We start from the raw sequence: 18,209 nt of genomic DNA, 5'->3' as shown, positions 1-18,209 counted from the left end.
CGCAGCGCCGCTGCTCCGCTGAAAACAATTAATTAACAAAGGTAAACTTATGTGTAAAATAAAATACAAAATAGAACGTGTCATAATTTAGTAATGCAACTCTCGTACATATTAGGAATTCATGTGAAAAGTAAAGGTAGAGTACAGTGCAGCGAAGTGCAGCAAAGTGCAGTACAGTGCTTGGCTCTCACCGATCAGATTGTGCAAGTTGTCGACGACCACCTCGGAGTTGTAGGCGGCGTCGACGGCGCGCTGCAGGAACGCCGTCCACGCGCTCAGCTCCCCCTCCTGCAACAAGCACGCGCCTTCCGCCTTGCCTCACTCTGCAACTTTACCCTTACCATACACACGCTTAAAAAGATTACACAATACAACATACTCGTACCTATTAGTTTTATTTAAAGCCATTTTCTTACTCTTCATTACTATTAGAATCTAATTTTAAGCAGTAAAGAAGAGTTATTTTAATTAAAATAATGTGGTCTTAAACGTTACATGTCATAAATAACACGAGCGGAGGTGCATATAATGTATATGCACAGTAGGAAACATTGGCCGCTATCGAGGGCAGTCGGCACACGAGATACACCGCGCCGCCGCGCCGCTATCCGAGATAAAACGTGTGCGCGCCAGTGACCTACATCTGTCCAAATCTCTTGAAAAGTACAAATTTAGATAAAGTAATTTACTTAAATATTCTTTGTTAAAACTAGAGAACGAAAGAGAATATTTTAAAAATACCGGCCACACAGCGCCATATACGGCCCCTCGCAGCGTTTCAGTGTAGTACAAAATGACGGTATCGGAAGAATTCAAGTCCTCTCTCATTATTTATAACGAACTTAGAGGCTTCGCCGTCCGCCGCATAGTGGGGAGCTCACGAGTCGTCTGGCAACGCTAAATAAAGTTGAAGCATCAGATTGACTTCACTTCACCACAAGTGTCTATTTAGCGACGGCGACCGCGACCTCGGTCGTCGGTGCTGGGCGGCGCGGGGAGGAGTTGCGGTCGCCTCTCGGGCGCCTGTAAAAATATCCCGCGAGATGTATTGCACGAACATGTAACAAATATAAATATGACTTAATATTAGCGTAACGAAATAAATATAAATAGCCCGATAGCAGCAACCGAGTGGCGGTGGGCGGCGTATGCGGGGCGCGGGACGCGGGACGCGGGACGCGGGAGAGCAGGCAGGCATGGTCTCCCGCTCGCCGCGAACCACTTGGAATTAGCAAATCTTGAGATCGAAACGTTTCCATTGTTTGTTGTACTTTGTTAGACAATAAGATAACCACCAAATGCCTAACCGCCGCTAACGTTAATATTTTACGATGTGATCTAAGTTATAGCTACATCCGTCAGTAATGTAGACCGTATAGACATATCAATTTAACAGCCACAATCACTTCACATCGATTATTAGCACCTACATATGGCGATTCTTTTAGAAATATTAACACAAAGTAGGCATACCTCTTATTTATTTAGAGCGCGAGATATCGCGTATTCATTTTACGACGAATTATTTGATTAATACTACTCGTACATACATTAATTCGGCCAACAAAGATATGTACCCGCGGTATATCGCCGGCTCACACAATGACATATTCAGGAAAGTATGAACGCATCTCCCAACGCGCTCGAGGTCAGTAGGGCAGAGCGGGGCGGGCGCGGGGGCGTCTCCCACGCCCTCGCTACTTTTCGTGCCCTCGAACTTCGCTCCTAGCAAAATGCGGGCCGGCCGCCGGCGGCCGGCGTCACGTCACGGGCGCGTACCTCCGCCGAGACGCCGCCCGTCCCGCTGTTATAAATATAGCTTTGATGGCCACGGCCGGCCGCTGACCGCGGGGTTCGCGCCATCAGGCCACAGCTGCAGCAGAGCTTCCTTACGACGCGCACCTGCAGCGGCGTAGGCTCGCAGTCCTTAATCTGATAATACTTATCAGGCAATTAACTAGTGCCAATTGTCTTGAACGGTTATCGGTTAATTACTCAATTCGCAAGGGCCGGGTCGCCGCCGGATTACAGATAATTTGATATGAATGCAACAGTAAGACAAGACTAGCCGGCGAGAGTTTTAAACTACATCCATTTCATTAAAAAATATGATTGTAAATGTAGCTTATAAAATATTCGTACGGCTTTGAAAATAAGTACAATATCGTGTGTAGATTGACTGAAGAGAGAACATACGAGTATGGGCAAGCGGCTGGCCGGGGACACCGGCCGCTCGCCGCGCCGCGCTGCGCCATTAGTAGCGGCGACTGTCACGACAGTCGTGGGCATTGCTGTCGCGCAAAGCTTCCTTCGGTTCCACATTCGAAGAACCGCTCTTCCGGTCGGTGGAAGTCGTGCTTACCAGTACAAAATAATTTCTTGTAAAGCCATAATATTGACAAGCCGTCAACCTAAGCTAACTTATGGAATTAATTTAATTTTTATTCAGGTAATTAGGTATACCATTTTTTCAAATAAAAGGAAAGTGGAGGGAGATCTCTGCGCAGCGCTCAGCTTAAGTATATTTGCCAAGAAAACAGATATATAACAGTTTTTGTTGGCGTGTTTGTGGTTGCTGTCGCAGTGTGGGTGCGGGCGGCCCTGCGGTCAGCGCGCCGCCGTCCTGCGCTTTCTCTATGATTAACGCGAACAATGCGCGTTAGAAAGCTAAATTTTGCTCATATGTAAATGTGCACAAGATGGCGTGAGCGCACCACTTTGTTACGCTTTTACCGGCAGCTGTGGTTCGTGTCAATGCAGCGGTAACAGTGACTTAATGCAACGCATGCTCTCAATGCCCTGAGTCAATTAGACATTGGTGCGTGGTCACCCCATACGTGAGGCGGACGAGTCAATATCAAAATATCTCGACTACAGTTATCGTGTCAAAACAAGTAATATATCACTGCAAGTGTAGCTGTTTTTTACTTAATACAAATGCGATCGCTGGACGGGGACGGCATTGTTGTAACATGCACTAACGATGTTACTTTGTTGACGATGCTACGATTTCTAATTTGTCTTGTCGACGGCGGGGTGGGCGAGAAGCGCGAGGTGCGCGAGGTGCGCTGGCCGCGCGGGATACACTGACTTATGTTGCTTCGGTCGGGAGGAATACATATTTGCATGGGAGACAATCTCGCTATATTGTCTCGGAATCCTTTAAAATATCATAATTATAAAGCTAGTTTCTGTTATGTAAAATATAAATTGGATATATCTACAAAAGTCAAATTAATATAGAAATAAATTATTTTAGGTGTTGTGTCGGTGCTCGCTCGCCGATTGCTTCAAGTGTAAGATTACGCTCGTGTTCAGCTTCCCGCAGTCGAGAGTTTAAGCTGGAGAGTGGAGAGTAGCGTCTTGAGGCGCCGCGCTCTCCTCAGTCGCGTGGACGGAGCGCGTCGCCTTAAGCATCACCACTCCAACTCTAATCTGTCTAAGTGCCGGCTTTAGAAAAACCGCACTTTTGACAGAATTTACTATATAAAATTATACTATATTATCTATTTCTTATATTATCATTGATACTAAATCATTTTAAATCTATTCGCAATTTTGATAATTTTAACTGTGGTACTGCCCGCAATAACTTGTGCACGACAGGGCCCCGTATTACTAAACCGCACAGAAGACAGGCATCAAGTGGAAGCTATTTCGCATTTCGTCTGACCTGTGAGCGCAATACCTGATTTTAGTCTATTTTCATATTCCGTCATTTTTTAAAGCAAATGATGGAATGAATAATGAAAAAAAAAAATCCTAATGGCTTGAAGTTTAACCTACTTGTACCGTAAGCACGGAGATACGAAACATCGTCGGCTTAAATCATGTCTACCATACATTCGACATTCGGATGCTCCATACATGTAAATGGTCTCCATACAGGGTCTAATTAAAAAAGAAAGATACTAGCGTTAACCCTGTTAAAAAGAAGAGCTCTTTAAATTTTACGTGCCAAAGTCAAAAAAACGCAGGATTCTATTTATCTTACCAGTAACAGTTTACCTGATCAAACCATTTGCATAGAATTGGTTTAAAATTCATTTTAAGTATTCATCGTCGAACAAATAACGACTCAACAGTCATTGTATCAAAATAATTACAAAGCAAAGTCGCAGGACAGGCGCGGTGGCAACTCACGCGGTGAAACTAATCATTTTATTTGGCTTAGTTCAAGCACCCCTCGGCGGCGCGGCGCAGTCGTCGCATACGAACTTTATTTACGTCGCACGGACCGCCACATGTTGTATGCCCGCTGGCAAACACCACACACATCATCTCCTATCGTATTCGAAATGTAAACAACACCATGAAATGATAATTTGCAAATCAAAATTATTATTGTTTTCTTCTAGATAGCTCTTGTGAAACATTAACACAATCTGCAACTTTTTGTGTTCCCTCGGATTCTAAAATTATAAAGTACATTAAAAATAGATATTGATGTCCTATCTAAGACAAAATAATGATTTTTCCATTTTGAAGCGCAGCGGGAGTATAGAAATATTGTTCCAGCAGCGCGGGTCAGGTCGTGTCAGAAAATTAACACGGTTATGTGTAATTGGGCGCTTAATTGCACGACCGGTACAATCGACCTCGCCATCGCCGCCACGGCCAAATAACACGCAAATGTAGTAAACTGAACGTGCATACACAAACATGATCTTACTCGTTCTAGAGAAGTTTCGAGAGAAGACTAAACGACGATATGATCGATGTGGAAGTGAGAGGCCTAGCTGACTGTAATCTAGGTTTCGATGTTCCATTGTTTCCAAAGGTCAATGATTGCTGCTGTCAGCAGTCGCGTCCCGAGTACATTGTGTAATACAAAAAATAATTGCAGAAAGAAAAAACAACTTAAAGTATTACAAATAACAAAAATTAACGCAAGAAATTTCAATTGTAAGTAATTCAAGAAGTAAACGTAAAATTCGTAACCATATTTCCATAATTAGCAGCACTCGAGGGATGCTGTTATTATTCTTGGCCGTCGTCGCGGCAGACAAGGAACTGATACAATCGGTCCATTGTCTGCGAACAAACGACGGCGACGCAAACAAACAAAAACGGTTGGTGACTATAACGTTATTGTTATCCCTATTAGTGTGTCGCGAATCCGTTAACCCTTGCCACGGGGTTTTGATGCACAGCACAAATGAGACGGTACAGTGTCCTTCAAATGTGTCGCCTCCTGACGGCGGTACCTTTAGGATTCCTGTACAGCGGCGATAGGCGACAGGCGACAGGCAACAGGCGACAGCACAACTCATAGAATGGTGTGCGCAACACGCAACTTGACCAGCTAAAAAGTGCTCTTCATTTAGTGTAGATAACAAAACGCCGCCCAAATATCATCGATTCTCGGGAAATTTGTCTCAATTTAAAGATATAATTCGTGACTTCACTACAGAGATCCAAAAATATCACGAATAACCTTAATAAATTGGACGAAACATTTCGTAAACATGAATACACGCAAGGATTTTATATTTATTGTATTATAATTTAGACGCAAACGCACATAAGACTCACGGCAGTGCAGCGCCGCCACCAGCGCGTGGGAAATACGCAACTTTTGTATTTCAATTAATATGTCCATTTTAAAAATGTAATTAAAGCAATGTTGTGTCGGAAAAAAGAAACGAACAAAGAGGTTTAACTCATGCTTCAAGATAGATATTAATACAAAGGACGTAGCATTAACTTTATAATGTTATCGTGATGCTTAGATCCTCATGCTCCGGCGCTGCAAGGATTCATTGGAAGTAGCCGTCGAAGAATTAGTTCTCTATATTGCCTTATTAAAACCTCTAATAACTGTCCACCTTGATTTATGTTTCCTATAAGTTTTTACTTATTATCGCAACTACAAAGTACAAACGAAGAGTTAAGTAAGACGAGGTTACAATCGGAAACTTAAATTGGCAGCACTTAGTTCATTCATGAAAGTGTAATGAAGCTAGTTCAAAGGATTGCGCTATTAGTGTAATGGCTATGTACGAGGTCAGAGTGGGCGATCACAAAAAATGGTGTCAGCAATCCGTAGCGCCGGTAATGAGTCGTCACAACGGGGTCAACGGCCGCGCACCTCGCCGCCGCCACTCGCCAACACTCGCCACCACTTGCCACCAGCCACCAGCCACCACTCGCCATCGATACACTCTACTTCCTTTTATAATAACATAATTAACAGACTATTAAAATGTCATGTTAAATATCTAGTGTCTGACATCATAACATTGATGGGATAATTTAATATTTTGAGACAAATCGTTTAAAACAATATCTATTAATTTTATTTATTGTTTTACTTGTTGTACATTTGCCTTCGACTTGCATTTTAATTAAGATTTGCCATTAGTTCTCTCTTCTCTCTGTCTGCGGTCAGGCGGAACACTGGACCACCTGATTAGGGCACCAGAAAATACGATGAAGGCTTTGTATTTAATTACAAGTTAAGCGAGATATACGATCCGTCGCGCTCGGAGCAGCATTCAGCAGTGACAGCTGCAGCAAATATCCAATATTATTTTTAGTTAGAAGTAGTTCTATTATATGTCATGTCATCTAACTTACCATTGTTGTTGTCGCATAGTTTAGATGAACTTGTAGCGCTTCTTGCAACTCGTGGAAGTTTATCTTTGGTCAATCTGGACGGTCCCAGAGCTGGGGGCCGGCGGGAGGGGGAGGGGTTGAGGGACTGAGCTCACTGGGCAGCGCGGCCGGCGGGGCGGCCGGCGGAGCGGCGTGACGCACTTGTTAATATAAGTGGGTGTTAATTCTGATCTCGAGTACTATGAATCATCTCTACGTAAAAAATAAAAACATGACGCGTTACGTATCCTTTTCATTTCTAGTTCATATTTTTAATAAATGCTACGAGAGTCTTACATTATACAGTAACCGTGGAAGTTGGACAGACACATTATTAATTGTGTAGGTTGAAATCAGACTTTATTCCATACATATGTACGTTTCAATTCACGTTGTAAGAGGCAACAAGATCTAACAAAGTAAAAGCTGGTTAGTATAAGCGAGGAACTGGTCAGTCGGCTTTGCATTAGAGGGCTGGTAGTGTGGGGCGAAGGGCGCGGGGTGCGAGGAGCGGGGCACAGACGGGGTTGTTGGACTGGCGCGCTCGCGGGGCTTCGCGCCAGCCGCCCGGAAGGAATCATATTGAATCCTTGTCGCTACTAATAATTAAACTAGTCATTTGTGCCTTCTAAAGGCGCCTGTGTCATCGCGCACTAATTAACCAAATGTTAAAATATATTAGTTGTATCTATCACAACCAATAGTAAAGCCAAAACTAAATAGATCAAATGAAATCCTCGTTTCGACGTACACGTACACGTATATACATGGGTACAAAATATCGTACAAGGTATATTGTTGGACATGGAGCTGAACACTTCAGTACAGTCTCTTCTCTCGTGCGTGCGCCTTGGAACCAACATTCTTCTTAAAATTAAACAATTGTAAACACTCATGTTTGAAAGGAAACTAGTGTTGCGAAAACAGCGGATGTACATAATATGACTGCGCGTGCCTTATCAAATGTAACTAGTAGAGAAGCTATCAAAAATAATAAAGGCTTTCATGCAATACCTTCTTTATTTAATTAAGGACGTGTTATAAATAACGACCTCGACTTGACCCGGGAAAAACTAGTCAACCTGTAATAAGTATAACAAGTATGGAAAGTAAAAGTGGTTCTCGCCTCAACTAGATTAATTATGTTAGTACACATCGCACGAACAAAGCGGACATCGTTTGCGAGGCAGCGCGAGTGGCCGCCTGACTGCATGTCGTTACGCGGCGCCGCTGGTGCGGGTGCGGGGTGTGCACTATGGAACATCGCGTGGTATCTCGCGTTTGCACCGCTGCCGAAGCGTGTCTTTTACCAAATTTTATTACAATGTTGAGGAACTATTGAACGCTCGGCCCGCTTTCATGATCGAGCAATGTCCCAAGCGAGGCACATCGCACGCCGCAAGCCGCACGCCGCACGCCGCGCCACGCTGGCTAGGTAGCAAAAAGTTGTTTTGATACATTGACTATGAGACGGTAAAAAATACCGATAGCTGAAATAAAAGGAAGATAGTTGATTACAACTCACTAACGAAAATTGAAACACTCCGATCAATGCAAGGTTTCGGATTCATACGATTGTTGCCTTACGTTAACGCGAACGCAACCATATACATACTCGTACAACCACCACCTATGCCGCGATACCTACTAACAATTATGAGAACGTCCGCACGCCCGCGCCGGGCTCACCGCAACCGTCACCTACCGCCAGCGCCAGCGCTACAACACGGACTCGCCGCCCGCAATCACTTCTAATACAATATTCCTTTTACAAGGCTAATAGACTTTAAATATTACTATTACTTCTATTTAAAAATGGTTTCAATGTATTGTGCACTTATCACTATTATGTGTGAACTAACCCTTTCTGGGAAAATCAGTCGTTTCCTCGATAAGTGTAGAGAGGCAAACAAAGAGTAGAGCAACTTACATCACTTTATTTAGCGTAAGATAAGAACTATACGTTTATTCGCAAAAACTTAATACACCTGGGATCTATATTAATAGATAAAAAATCAAGCAAAAAAAGATGAGTACGAGTACAAACCAAAACGCGTTTAACATATGACGAAACCGTCGAATGTGACATGCGCTGGCACAAAAAATACGGTAACCAGATACGTCGTTAGACTTTCGAAAATGTCAACACGCTGGGAAGCGAATGGTGCCCCGCCGCCGCTGTGCTCTAAATAACGAATAAGAAAACGGCAAACGATTAAGGACTCATCAAAAACATGGTTAGTTCCTATCACTAGCTTCATAGCTAGTTTAATGCATTCGTAAGAAAACGTCTTAACCATTCGGGCAATAATAAAATCGCCACTAATAGTGACACGGAGGTGAATGATGTCAATTGCTAATTGTGATGACACGGCGTGCGGAGGTGACGGCCTGCCGTAACGACCAAAGTATCGGCCAACAGGTGTCGGGGTCAAAATCATTAAAAATCGCTTTATTTCGGGCATAGTGTGGATGTCGCAATTTTTGATTACTAGACTAACGCGAATGGGGCCTTCAGCAACACATTACAGAGTAAACCATTACCAAAAGCGATAACTATACTGATTGAGATTTAATATACATACATACATAATGATAAGTGAGTTGTATCGGCCGTGGTGCCGTGCCGCCGCGCGGGCGAACGTTGTCCTAACCCGGTTAGAAAGCGTACCCGAATGAGCCTACACTCTATGGTGTATGTTCTGCTGGCAGGCGACACGCCGTGGCTCTCGTTGTCGCTTCGTCCTCAATTCGCGTAGGTGTAAATTAGCAGAACAGTTGTCGTCTGAGGCTCCGTTTATCCAGTTTAAATAACACCCACACGACGGGGAAGGGTTTTTAGTTATTTTGCCTTTGTCCCTGGCGTGTTTAGGCAGTCAAATATTAAATGAATACTAACACTTTTTATGACCCTACTCTATCATAAATCACACAATTTCTATACTTTTTACTTTTAGTAACATTGATTAGCAAATTTCGCAGACGTACGTTGTAGTGGTAGATAGGTGTGAGTGACGAGTTGCTTGTTGTTTATATTGTTCATCAATATAGCCCGGCCGGCGTTAGGAATGACAACAGCAATTCCAACTATTGCTGTAGTTAACATTGAGATCATGCTGGCGCCTACATAAAGAAGTTATGATGTGAAAATAAAAATTAACTATTTTAAGTGTGGGAATAAAATAGACAATGTCTTTAGATATTTCCTTCACGGGTCATTGAACAAATTGAGTATGCGATTATCAGCTATTTGATGTTTAACGACACGTAAAGGTGTGAAACGCGCGTCACGCCTCCGCGCGCCTCCGCGCGCCGCCGCGCGCCGCAGCCGCCGCCGCAGCCGCCGCCCACCGCCGCGCGGCCACACCACCGGCACTATAACTTGTTGTTCCACTCTAATTCCACTCAGGTTTTATAATCAGTGAAACTCGCATAATAGAGTACAAAAAGTAATGAGAACTAAGACGTCTACTAATGTTATCGAACAGTTTTGCTTCCGTGTGAAACATTCAGCAGAATTTGCCAACAAAACACAACTCAATTTCACAACATTGTACGCATACTTTTAAATCCGGGTTAAAATATTCGCTTAAATACGAGGACTTGCAATATCGCAAGTATACAATTAGTATTGATATTTACTTCTTGCCGCACAAATTAGAAGCTAATCATCCACACGAACTTTATGACCGCGATTCTCGCTGGATATTTTGACAAGACTTCATCGGCGACGCGTACGATATATGAAAGTATCAAAATACTACATTCGCTTATCAATTGTACTTCCCTTATTCGTCTGTTGTCGATCGATTGTAAATTAGAGTGTTGCTATAAAATGATGGAACTTTAAACATTTACAGCAGCATCGATATACAGCAGGTTTGACATCCGCATTGGTGCTGGGCGCAGTCAACGAGTTGAGAAGTCCTTTCGGTCATGTTCCTAGTTTTGTTTCTCTGAGATAACTTTGTCAAATGGCTTATCCACGTGGGCAAAAAGTACACAATTTATCACTCCAATGACAATTTCTAGTGTGAGTATGTCCGCTGCGTTCGGGCAGCATCGTGTGCGCGGAAGACACATTGTACAACTGTGTCGCTTTTTTTGACTTGCAAACAGTTCGCGAAGTTATGGTGACGATCTCATATACGAAGTAGACGTAACTTGAATTTATTATTAAATTATTATGACTACCTATAGTCACAATAAGCGTGCACAAAAAGGATTACATTCAACACATATCGTCTTCAGAACACTGTCTAATTGGCAAATCTCCGCAAAGTAGATGCCCGGCAGCGTTGCGCACACGCACACGCAAGGCGAGGGAGGTGGCCTTTTATGGGGCTGGTTACCTAGTACATTGCAAGAAACAGACATTGAATATGTGAGCTGCTATCGACGACAAGCATTCAACATCGACAAGGGCCATTTCAAATTAACTAACTAAAACTACGAATTCAGAAACTTTTTCATGGTCAATGATAGCTTTTAGTAATCATTATAATAAGCCGGAATCACCGTAACTTTTTTTATCTGTATCACCGGCAATCTCGTCTAATAAACTTTAGGGTGTCGGTTTATACAAACTGTGTGATGAGTGCGAGACTCACCATTTTGGCGAGCATGGTGTCCATCTGTGGTCGGTGTGCGGCGGTGAGGAGCTGGCGGATGCGCGCCGCGTTGGCCACGCACTGCGCCATGCTGCGCTGCAGCGCGGCGGCCTGGCGGAGCAGCGCGGCGGCCAGCGGCACGCCCTCGCCCGCGCCCGCGCCCGCGCCGCGCAGCACCGACTCCAGCACGTGCGCGTGCTGCGACACGTACTGCAGGCAGCGCTGCAGCTCCACCGCCTCGCGCCGCTGCCGCTCTGAGCACACACACCACTTCAAACTCAATAATCTATACTTATATTATAAAGACGAAAGATTTGTATTTTAGAAAGGTAATTTATCTGTGAGTATCAAAGACTATGTTTTTTATTATTTTTAAACGAACGATGTCGCGAGTAACAGCTAGTCATTTATATATTTAATGTGAGTCATTTATATATTTAGTTAAATAAAAGAGCACTTGACAATAGTCCTATATCAAGTTATACACTCAAGTCATATTTGTACCTCCTCTCACAGCTTCACCTTCTCTTTTGTAAAAATAACATTACTTTATAATGCTTAACACAAAAACATAAAATTTAAACCAGTAATATAGTAAAATCAATGTGCTACAGTTGTTGACGACGCCCCGCTGCTCACCGAATGTTGGATCAGCCTTACATTAATTGTGAGGTGGCAGTAATCTACACGAATATAATATATAGGAAAGATTTGTATTTTTATATGTATTGAAATAACTCAACAACTACTAGGCCGATTTTAAACATTCTTTCACTGTTAGAAAGCTAATTTATCTGTGAGTAACATAGGTTATGTTTTATATTATTTTCTTAATTTTAAGTGGGCAAAGTCACCAACAACAGCTATAATAGACCCAGCTAAGAGCACAACACAATACAAATAACAATACAGAAATTTTTGCATAAAATACCACCGACTTAGGCAAAAGTATATATATGTAATACAAAAAAGTATACATGTTCAAACTATTTTTATACATGCATACTTTTATAAAAAAATTATAACTATGAATGTATTACATTTTGAAGTACTATTATGAAAAATTGTGATTGAATTTAAATCATTTTTATTTAAACTTGCTTGAATCAAGCCTGCATCTAACCACAATAACATATAGACAAGCATATAGTTCATATTATATGTTTTCAAAAAGCAATATGAAGAGCCGCCGGTAAACAACGTCAAAGATGTTATCACCATGTCCACACCAGTGGGGTGGTTTTATATTGAAATAAACTAACTTCAGGAATTTATATTTTCTTTACATTTATTTAATGTATTTAAGTAAACAAGCAATTGCTCAGTTAAAATCATTATTACAGACGAGACAGAAAAAAGAAATATTGGTCTAATGAAATTTTCAAATTTGCTACAATTTAAAAACATACCATGAAAATCGTATATTCTCTGAGTTCGTCTCTGATATTTTTCCTCCTGTAGCTGTCTTTCTAACTGTATTTGATTATCTCTTGCCTCCAAAACTTCTAGGAAAGAAGAAAAAAGAGACTTCCTCTCGTTTGTATTTGTAACGGTCTCTGTCATTGTTGTCATAAATTGAGCTAAAACTGCCTAACTAGATAACAATAATTTGCAAATATTAACAAAACCCTGAACCAGCGATACTATTTTATAAGTAATTGATGAAAATGCAGGAATATGGAAATAAATCGAAATGAACAAAAATTTTAAAACACACAACCTTCCCCTACATCACACAACCAACCAACTGACAACTGACATCTGACATGAAACGAAATGACAAATGGCATTTTGACAATAAAGAATAAAGAATGCCTAAAAAACTAAAAAATCCAGAACTATAGTGCCACAAGGATCTTGTGGCATCTACAGGGGACACCACCAAGCATTAAAGCTAAAATATGAAAATATTATTTCACACGAATAGACGCAGACTAAACCAGATCAATTGAAAAAGAAAAAAAACTTATAGGAAAAGCAAAATTATCCAAAGACATTTCAAGAATATGTGTTTTGAATTTCTTAAAAATTATCAAACGATTCACAAGATATTTGCAATAATAAAGTAAGAAAGAGTGTGAGGAGGGGTGGTGTACAAGTATGAGGACTTTACAGAAAAAAATACTTTACCAAACGATGTTTTTTTTTTCGCTCAAACCCTTTCAAATAATGTTTATTTGTATAAAAAAAATAAATAAATAAAGGAAAGGGCTAACGACACAGGAGCGGAGGTATATGAAATGGTCAGTGCTGCTACGCTAAGTTTCACATTTTTTAGTCTTTGAATCACATAAAATGTGCGGTTCACACTTGGCCAGTACAGTAGATCAGTAGCGTAGTCGTGACAAGAACTTTATTGGCGTTGTCTGTAGAATGCTAGTCTAATAACCTTATCAAATAATCTTAGAGTCGTCAAGACCAGTCAAGACTACAGTTAAAATAGGGGTAGAAACTAATTCTTAACAAACATTAAATTTATATCCCCAAAACCCCTCATGGCGTTTTTTTCTAGTTGTACATGCATCCCGCCATCGGAGTCCTCTTTTTAATTAAGGAACAGTCATAACGGTGTTAAAAACCATCTTATTGAAAAATCGTGAAAACGACGAATAAAATCTTTGACAGATTAAAGACCGCAATCTCAAAAAAAGGCGGTAAATTCATGATACGCAGTACAAATTATACATCTGTTAAATGCAACGTGTGGGTCCTGTTCAGTTGTTGAGTCAAGACTGGACTGGATATTGGAAGGACCGTTTACACTTGCTAGTTTGCCAGTTGCGGAGGAATCGCTGAACTCTGCAAAAAGTAGAATGTTTCACCAGTAATCCGACTGCCATGCTTACTACAAATATGTAATCTATGCCCACTGACGTTCGTTTAGCGTTTACACAGTGCCCATCGATAGACAAGACAGTCCAGTAATTGAGGGCTACAGACCGACTGTACTGGCGAAGTGTGCACTGCTCATAAGATGAGTATCAAAATTCGAAAAGCTGCCAATGACAAGCGAAACCGGCAAGCCGAGTAAATTCTCTACCTTCTGTCAAAAATATTGTATGGTTGAGTCTGTTTTACTGTTTTCAAGATTTTGTTATTCTATTTCAGTATCATATAGTTTGATTGTGATATAAGAATGGCTCGTGAAAGTAGTGCTGGTTTTGATAGGCATATTACAATTTTTTCCCCTGAAGGCAGACTTTATCAAGTCGGTAAGTAGCTCTGAAGTAAAAAACTCTTCGTGTTGACTGATATTATATTGTAAGGTCAGAAATTTAACATAAACCACACGGACCAACTTTATTGATTTAAACTTAACCACGCATGTTTTAAAACTTTTAATATTGCTGACACATCAAATCTTCTATTATAATGGTTTTTATCACATTTTTGGTTAGAAAGGTGCATTCTCCATGCTCAGTTGTACATACAAGTATAATGCTTTGTGATTTTTATTACTTGAAACAAAGAAGTGTTATTTAGTATCTGCTGAAACAAGCAAAGTTAAAGCACTCTTTGTTCTAGAGCTTCAAGACACTTTTGACAACTTTGTAAAATTATATGCCACCAAAAATAAAATTTCTAGCTTAAAATAGGTGTGGCATACACTGTTTGCATGGAAACTGGCAAACTTAGTGGCAGGCATTAAGTCAACTGTATCATAGGAGTGTAATGATTGCAGAGTATGCCCTGAAGGCAATCAACCAGGGTGGATTGACGTCGGTGGCCCTGCGCGGCGCTACAGCGGCCGTGGTGGCGGCGCAACGCAAGGTGCCCGACCGCCTGCTCGACCCCGCCTCCGTCACGCACCTCTTCCCCCTCACTGATCACATTGGCTGTGTCATGACTGGCATGATTGGTATGCCTTTGATTTTATTGGATTCATATCATAATAGGATTTTTATGTTATAGATGTTTAAAATATGTCAACAGTATTAATGTGTTATTTTACTAAAATTATTTGTCAAGGCCCAACAAGATAAATCAACGCCAGAAAAAATCTATAAAAACAAGTACTAGTATTTCAGGAAAATTGGTGCATATTTATGAGTTTAACAGTAAAACGATATAATGGTAACATGGATTGTAATTGTAGAGTAGAGAAGTGGAATAGTTGTTCCATGTGTTTGTAATGTTGGATGGTGCAGCGGACAGCAAGTCGCAGGTGGCGCGCGCGCGCTACGAGGCGGCCAACTGGCAGTACAAGTACGGCTGCGAGATCCCCGCGCACGTGCTGTGCCGCCGCGTCGCCGACATCTCGCAGGTGTACACACAGAACGCGGAGATGCGCCCGCTCGGCTGCAGTCAGTATACTTGTCTATGTCACTCCCAACCCTGCACCTTACACACCGTGCACTACATATTATGTGCAGCACAACTATTTTAACAATATTTATTATTCAGTTAAGTTTAGTTCAAAAAATATATAATCTCAGTTCAAATTCTTTTCGGAATGAGGCATACCAAATTGTTGCTCCTTCAATATAGTTACAATTTGGTATGTTTAGATTAAAGAATAAAGTATTTATATTTGTACTGTCTTGTCGTCAATAATGTTAGGAATTGATTTTAGTGAAAATGCAATAATAATGTGAGCATCATGTTGTGTGTGTGAGACAGGCATGATGCTGATCGCGTACGACCCGGAGACGGGGCCGGCCGTGTACAAGACGGACCCCTCCGGGTACTACTGCTCCTACAAGGCGGTGGCCGCCGGCGCTAAGGCCACAGACGCCAACGCCTACCTCGAGAAGAAGGTAACCCCGCACCTCCATGCCACCGCTCCTCGCAGTCATTGTGAATCATATTAATTACTCTGCCACAAAATCTCAGTAAATACCTAATTATTGTTTTGTTCACTATGTTTATTGCAAAATTTTAAATTTCTATATAGAAAGAGGGGGCAAACAATCAGCTCCTCACCTAGTATGAATGCACCCACAGCTAGGCTATTTATTTGAGGTAGTAGTATTAGTGTGAAGTGTTAAAGCACGTGTGGTGCATGTGGTACATGTGGTGTGTGTGGTGCGCAGCTGAAGAAGCGCGGCGAGCTGGGCGCGGCGGAGGCGGTGCAGCTGGCGGTGGGCTGCCTGGCGCAGGTGCTGGCCGTCGACTTCAAGGCCGCGGACATCGAGATCGGCCTCGTCACCAGCGACAGCCCGCGCTTCCGGTCACACATTTTATATTACCCTTTATGTTCTTCACTACGATTTTACAAATGTGTTAAGTTCGAGTTAAGTAAGAGAGCCCCGAGCGGGGCGGCGAGCCGCTGGCGCACACGCACTAGCCACAACACATATTTTGGGCACGTCAATAATCATAAAAACTCTATAAAAAATATTGAAGTAGATGATTATTCGATGGCACGTCCAAGATTACATTAAATATTTCTTTTAAAAATGAAACTTGGATGGATAAATGTGGGCCTCCCCCGGCCGAGAGTGGCCAAGAGGAAATGTTGTGCGAACTTTCCACAACATTTGAGACAATGCAGTATAACTAATATTAATTAACTTGACTCGTCGCCGATGATATTTTTAATATACCATCGATATTCAGAATGAAAATTTCAAAGGAATATAAAATCTGTTACTTTTCCAACATCAATGTGTATCACGTGTGCAATGCGCTTGTTCCGTTTACCTAAGCACTTAGATAACAAGAATTATTTTTCCGTTTTCGTAACCAGTCAAGTTTTTGTGCTAGGATGGACACACTTTGCTAGTTTCATGCCATCAATCTCATGTTAAAACGATCAGTTATCGATTTCAAGACCAAATAGCGCAATTTAATATCAATCTAATTCACATTTTACGTTTGGTCGCCATTTTTATGTTTTAAGATCCGTAATTCATCTTGCCTATTCCACAGTTTTTAAAATTATTTTTTACCATAAAGCGACAAACGACTAAAGTTGGCTCCGCACGCAGAAATGCAAGTGTCCGGATACAAAACTTTGTCTGAAACTACGCGGCCAATTTCACTGTGGCGGACACCATACACACATTATTTGGATTTTAAAGCAAAAGTAATACTTTACTTAATAAAAACAGTAATAGATAGCCCGGGAAATAAAAAAGTATACGCACCCTATCGGTAACGAAAACGGAAAAATATTTGTTGTTACCTAACTGGTGAGGTAAAGGAAGAAGTGGGGCGAGCAGAGAATGCTGACGTGTACATTTTGCCGCAGCGTGCTGACGGAGGCGGAGATCGACAAGCATCTGACCGCCATCGCAGAGAAGGATTGAACACGCTGGGAATCGTTTATAATCTATGTTAATTATTTTTAATAAATAATACAAACAAAATGTCTCGATTCTTTTATTACATTTACATACGTTCAGAAAGTGTGGCATGCCGCGACAAGGCGGTTACGAATTCGACAACTTTCACATAGATATGTGTAAGTCATAAAGAGGAAAGATTTGTATTTTTATATGTATTGAAATAACTCAAAAACTACTTACTGGACAGATTTCATAAATTCTTTCACCATTAGAAAGAAAATTAATCTGGGCGTAACATAGGCTATATATTATAATGTTGAAGAGCTATTAATAAACAACATTAATCTGGTCCACGGCGTTAAAATGGTCATAAAGATACATTACATTAGCGGGGACCTCTGTTGCAGTGCTCTCTCGCTGTGCCGGCCGACTCACGACTCACGACTCTGCTCCCCTCCCTACCTACTCTATTCTAATAAGAAAAGGTTTTGACATAGCTTGAGACAGGATGGATAAATACCCTCTTTCTACTTTACCTCTACTGACAAGAGGTTAGGTAACGGTATGTTCATGAGCAGCGGTCGTTGCACTATTTTAACAAATTCTGGTGACCGCTTGGTCGTTTGCCACTTTAAGATATAGAAAAAAATAATTTGCGGATATCGTTCTTAAAAATAGAATGCGCCGCCGCTGGACTGGTCGCTAACGTTGCTAATGCACAGTTCACACTTGGCCAGTACAGTTGTTCAGCAGCTATGACTATGACTGGCCA

At 41.5% G+C, this 18,209-nt stretch overlaps 2 protein-coding genes across 2 annotated transcripts in view; one reads left to right on the top strand and one right to left on the bottom strand.

The window, feature by feature from the left end:
• The window catches only part of LOC106100250, a 13,792-nt gene extending 824 nt beyond the window's left edge, over window positions 1-12,968 (bottom strand). The window contains exons 1-4 of the mRNA XM_013279044.1: window positions 12,617-12,968; window positions 11,208-11,461; window positions 192-288; window positions 4-18 (exon numbers count right to left, since the gene is read on the bottom strand). Coding sequence (XP_013134498.1) covers window positions 4-18; window positions 192-288; window positions 11,208-11,461; window positions 12,617-12,779 — 529 coding nt within the window. The 5' untranslated portion in view covers window positions 12,780-12,968. The remainder of the gene's footprint in view (window positions 1-3; window positions 19-191; window positions 289-11,207; window positions 11,462-12,616) is intronic.
• Window positions 12,969-14,206: 1,238 nt separating this feature from the next.
• Window positions 14,207-17,521, top strand: LOC106100302 (proteasome subunit alpha type-6-like). Its single transcript, XM_013279125.1, has 6 exons — window positions 14,207-14,419; window positions 14,890-15,066; window positions 15,356-15,511; window positions 15,828-15,964; window positions 16,241-16,377; window positions 17,401-17,521. The coding sequence occupies exons 1-6, from the start codon at window positions 14,344-14,346 to the stop codon at window positions 17,456-17,458; spliced, it is 741 nt and encodes a 246-aa protein (XP_013134579.1). The 5' UTR covers window positions 14,207-14,343; the 3' UTR covers window positions 17,459-17,521.
• Window positions 17,522-18,209: the final 688 nt, after the last annotated feature.

Source organism: Papilio polytes, unplaced genomic scaffold (genome assembly GCF_000836215.1).
Source record: "Papilio polytes unplaced genomic scaffold, Ppol_1.0 DF824058.1, whole genome shotgun sequence".
Lineage (NCBI taxonomy): Eukaryota > Metazoa > Arthropoda > Insecta > Lepidoptera > Papilionidae > Papilio > Papilio polytes.
Note: the sequence above shows the minus strand (reverse complement) of the source record. Positions and strands in the feature narration are given on the sequence as shown.

Excerpts from the sequence above, each read along its gene's own strand:
- LOC106100302 (XM_013279125.1), top strand. The coding sequence starts at position 14,344 with ATGGCTCGTGAAAGTAGTGCTGGTTTTGATAGGCATATTACAATTTTT. Across the intron at positions 14,420-14,889 it reads AGGCAGACTTTATCAAGTCG|AGTATGCCCTGAAGGCAATC; the intron begins GTAAGTAGCTCT and ends TAATGATTGCAG. Across the intron at positions 15,965-16,240 it reads ACGCCTACCTCGAGAAGAAG|CTGAAGAAGCGCGGCGAGCT; the intron begins GTAACCCCGCAC and ends TGTGGTGCGCAG.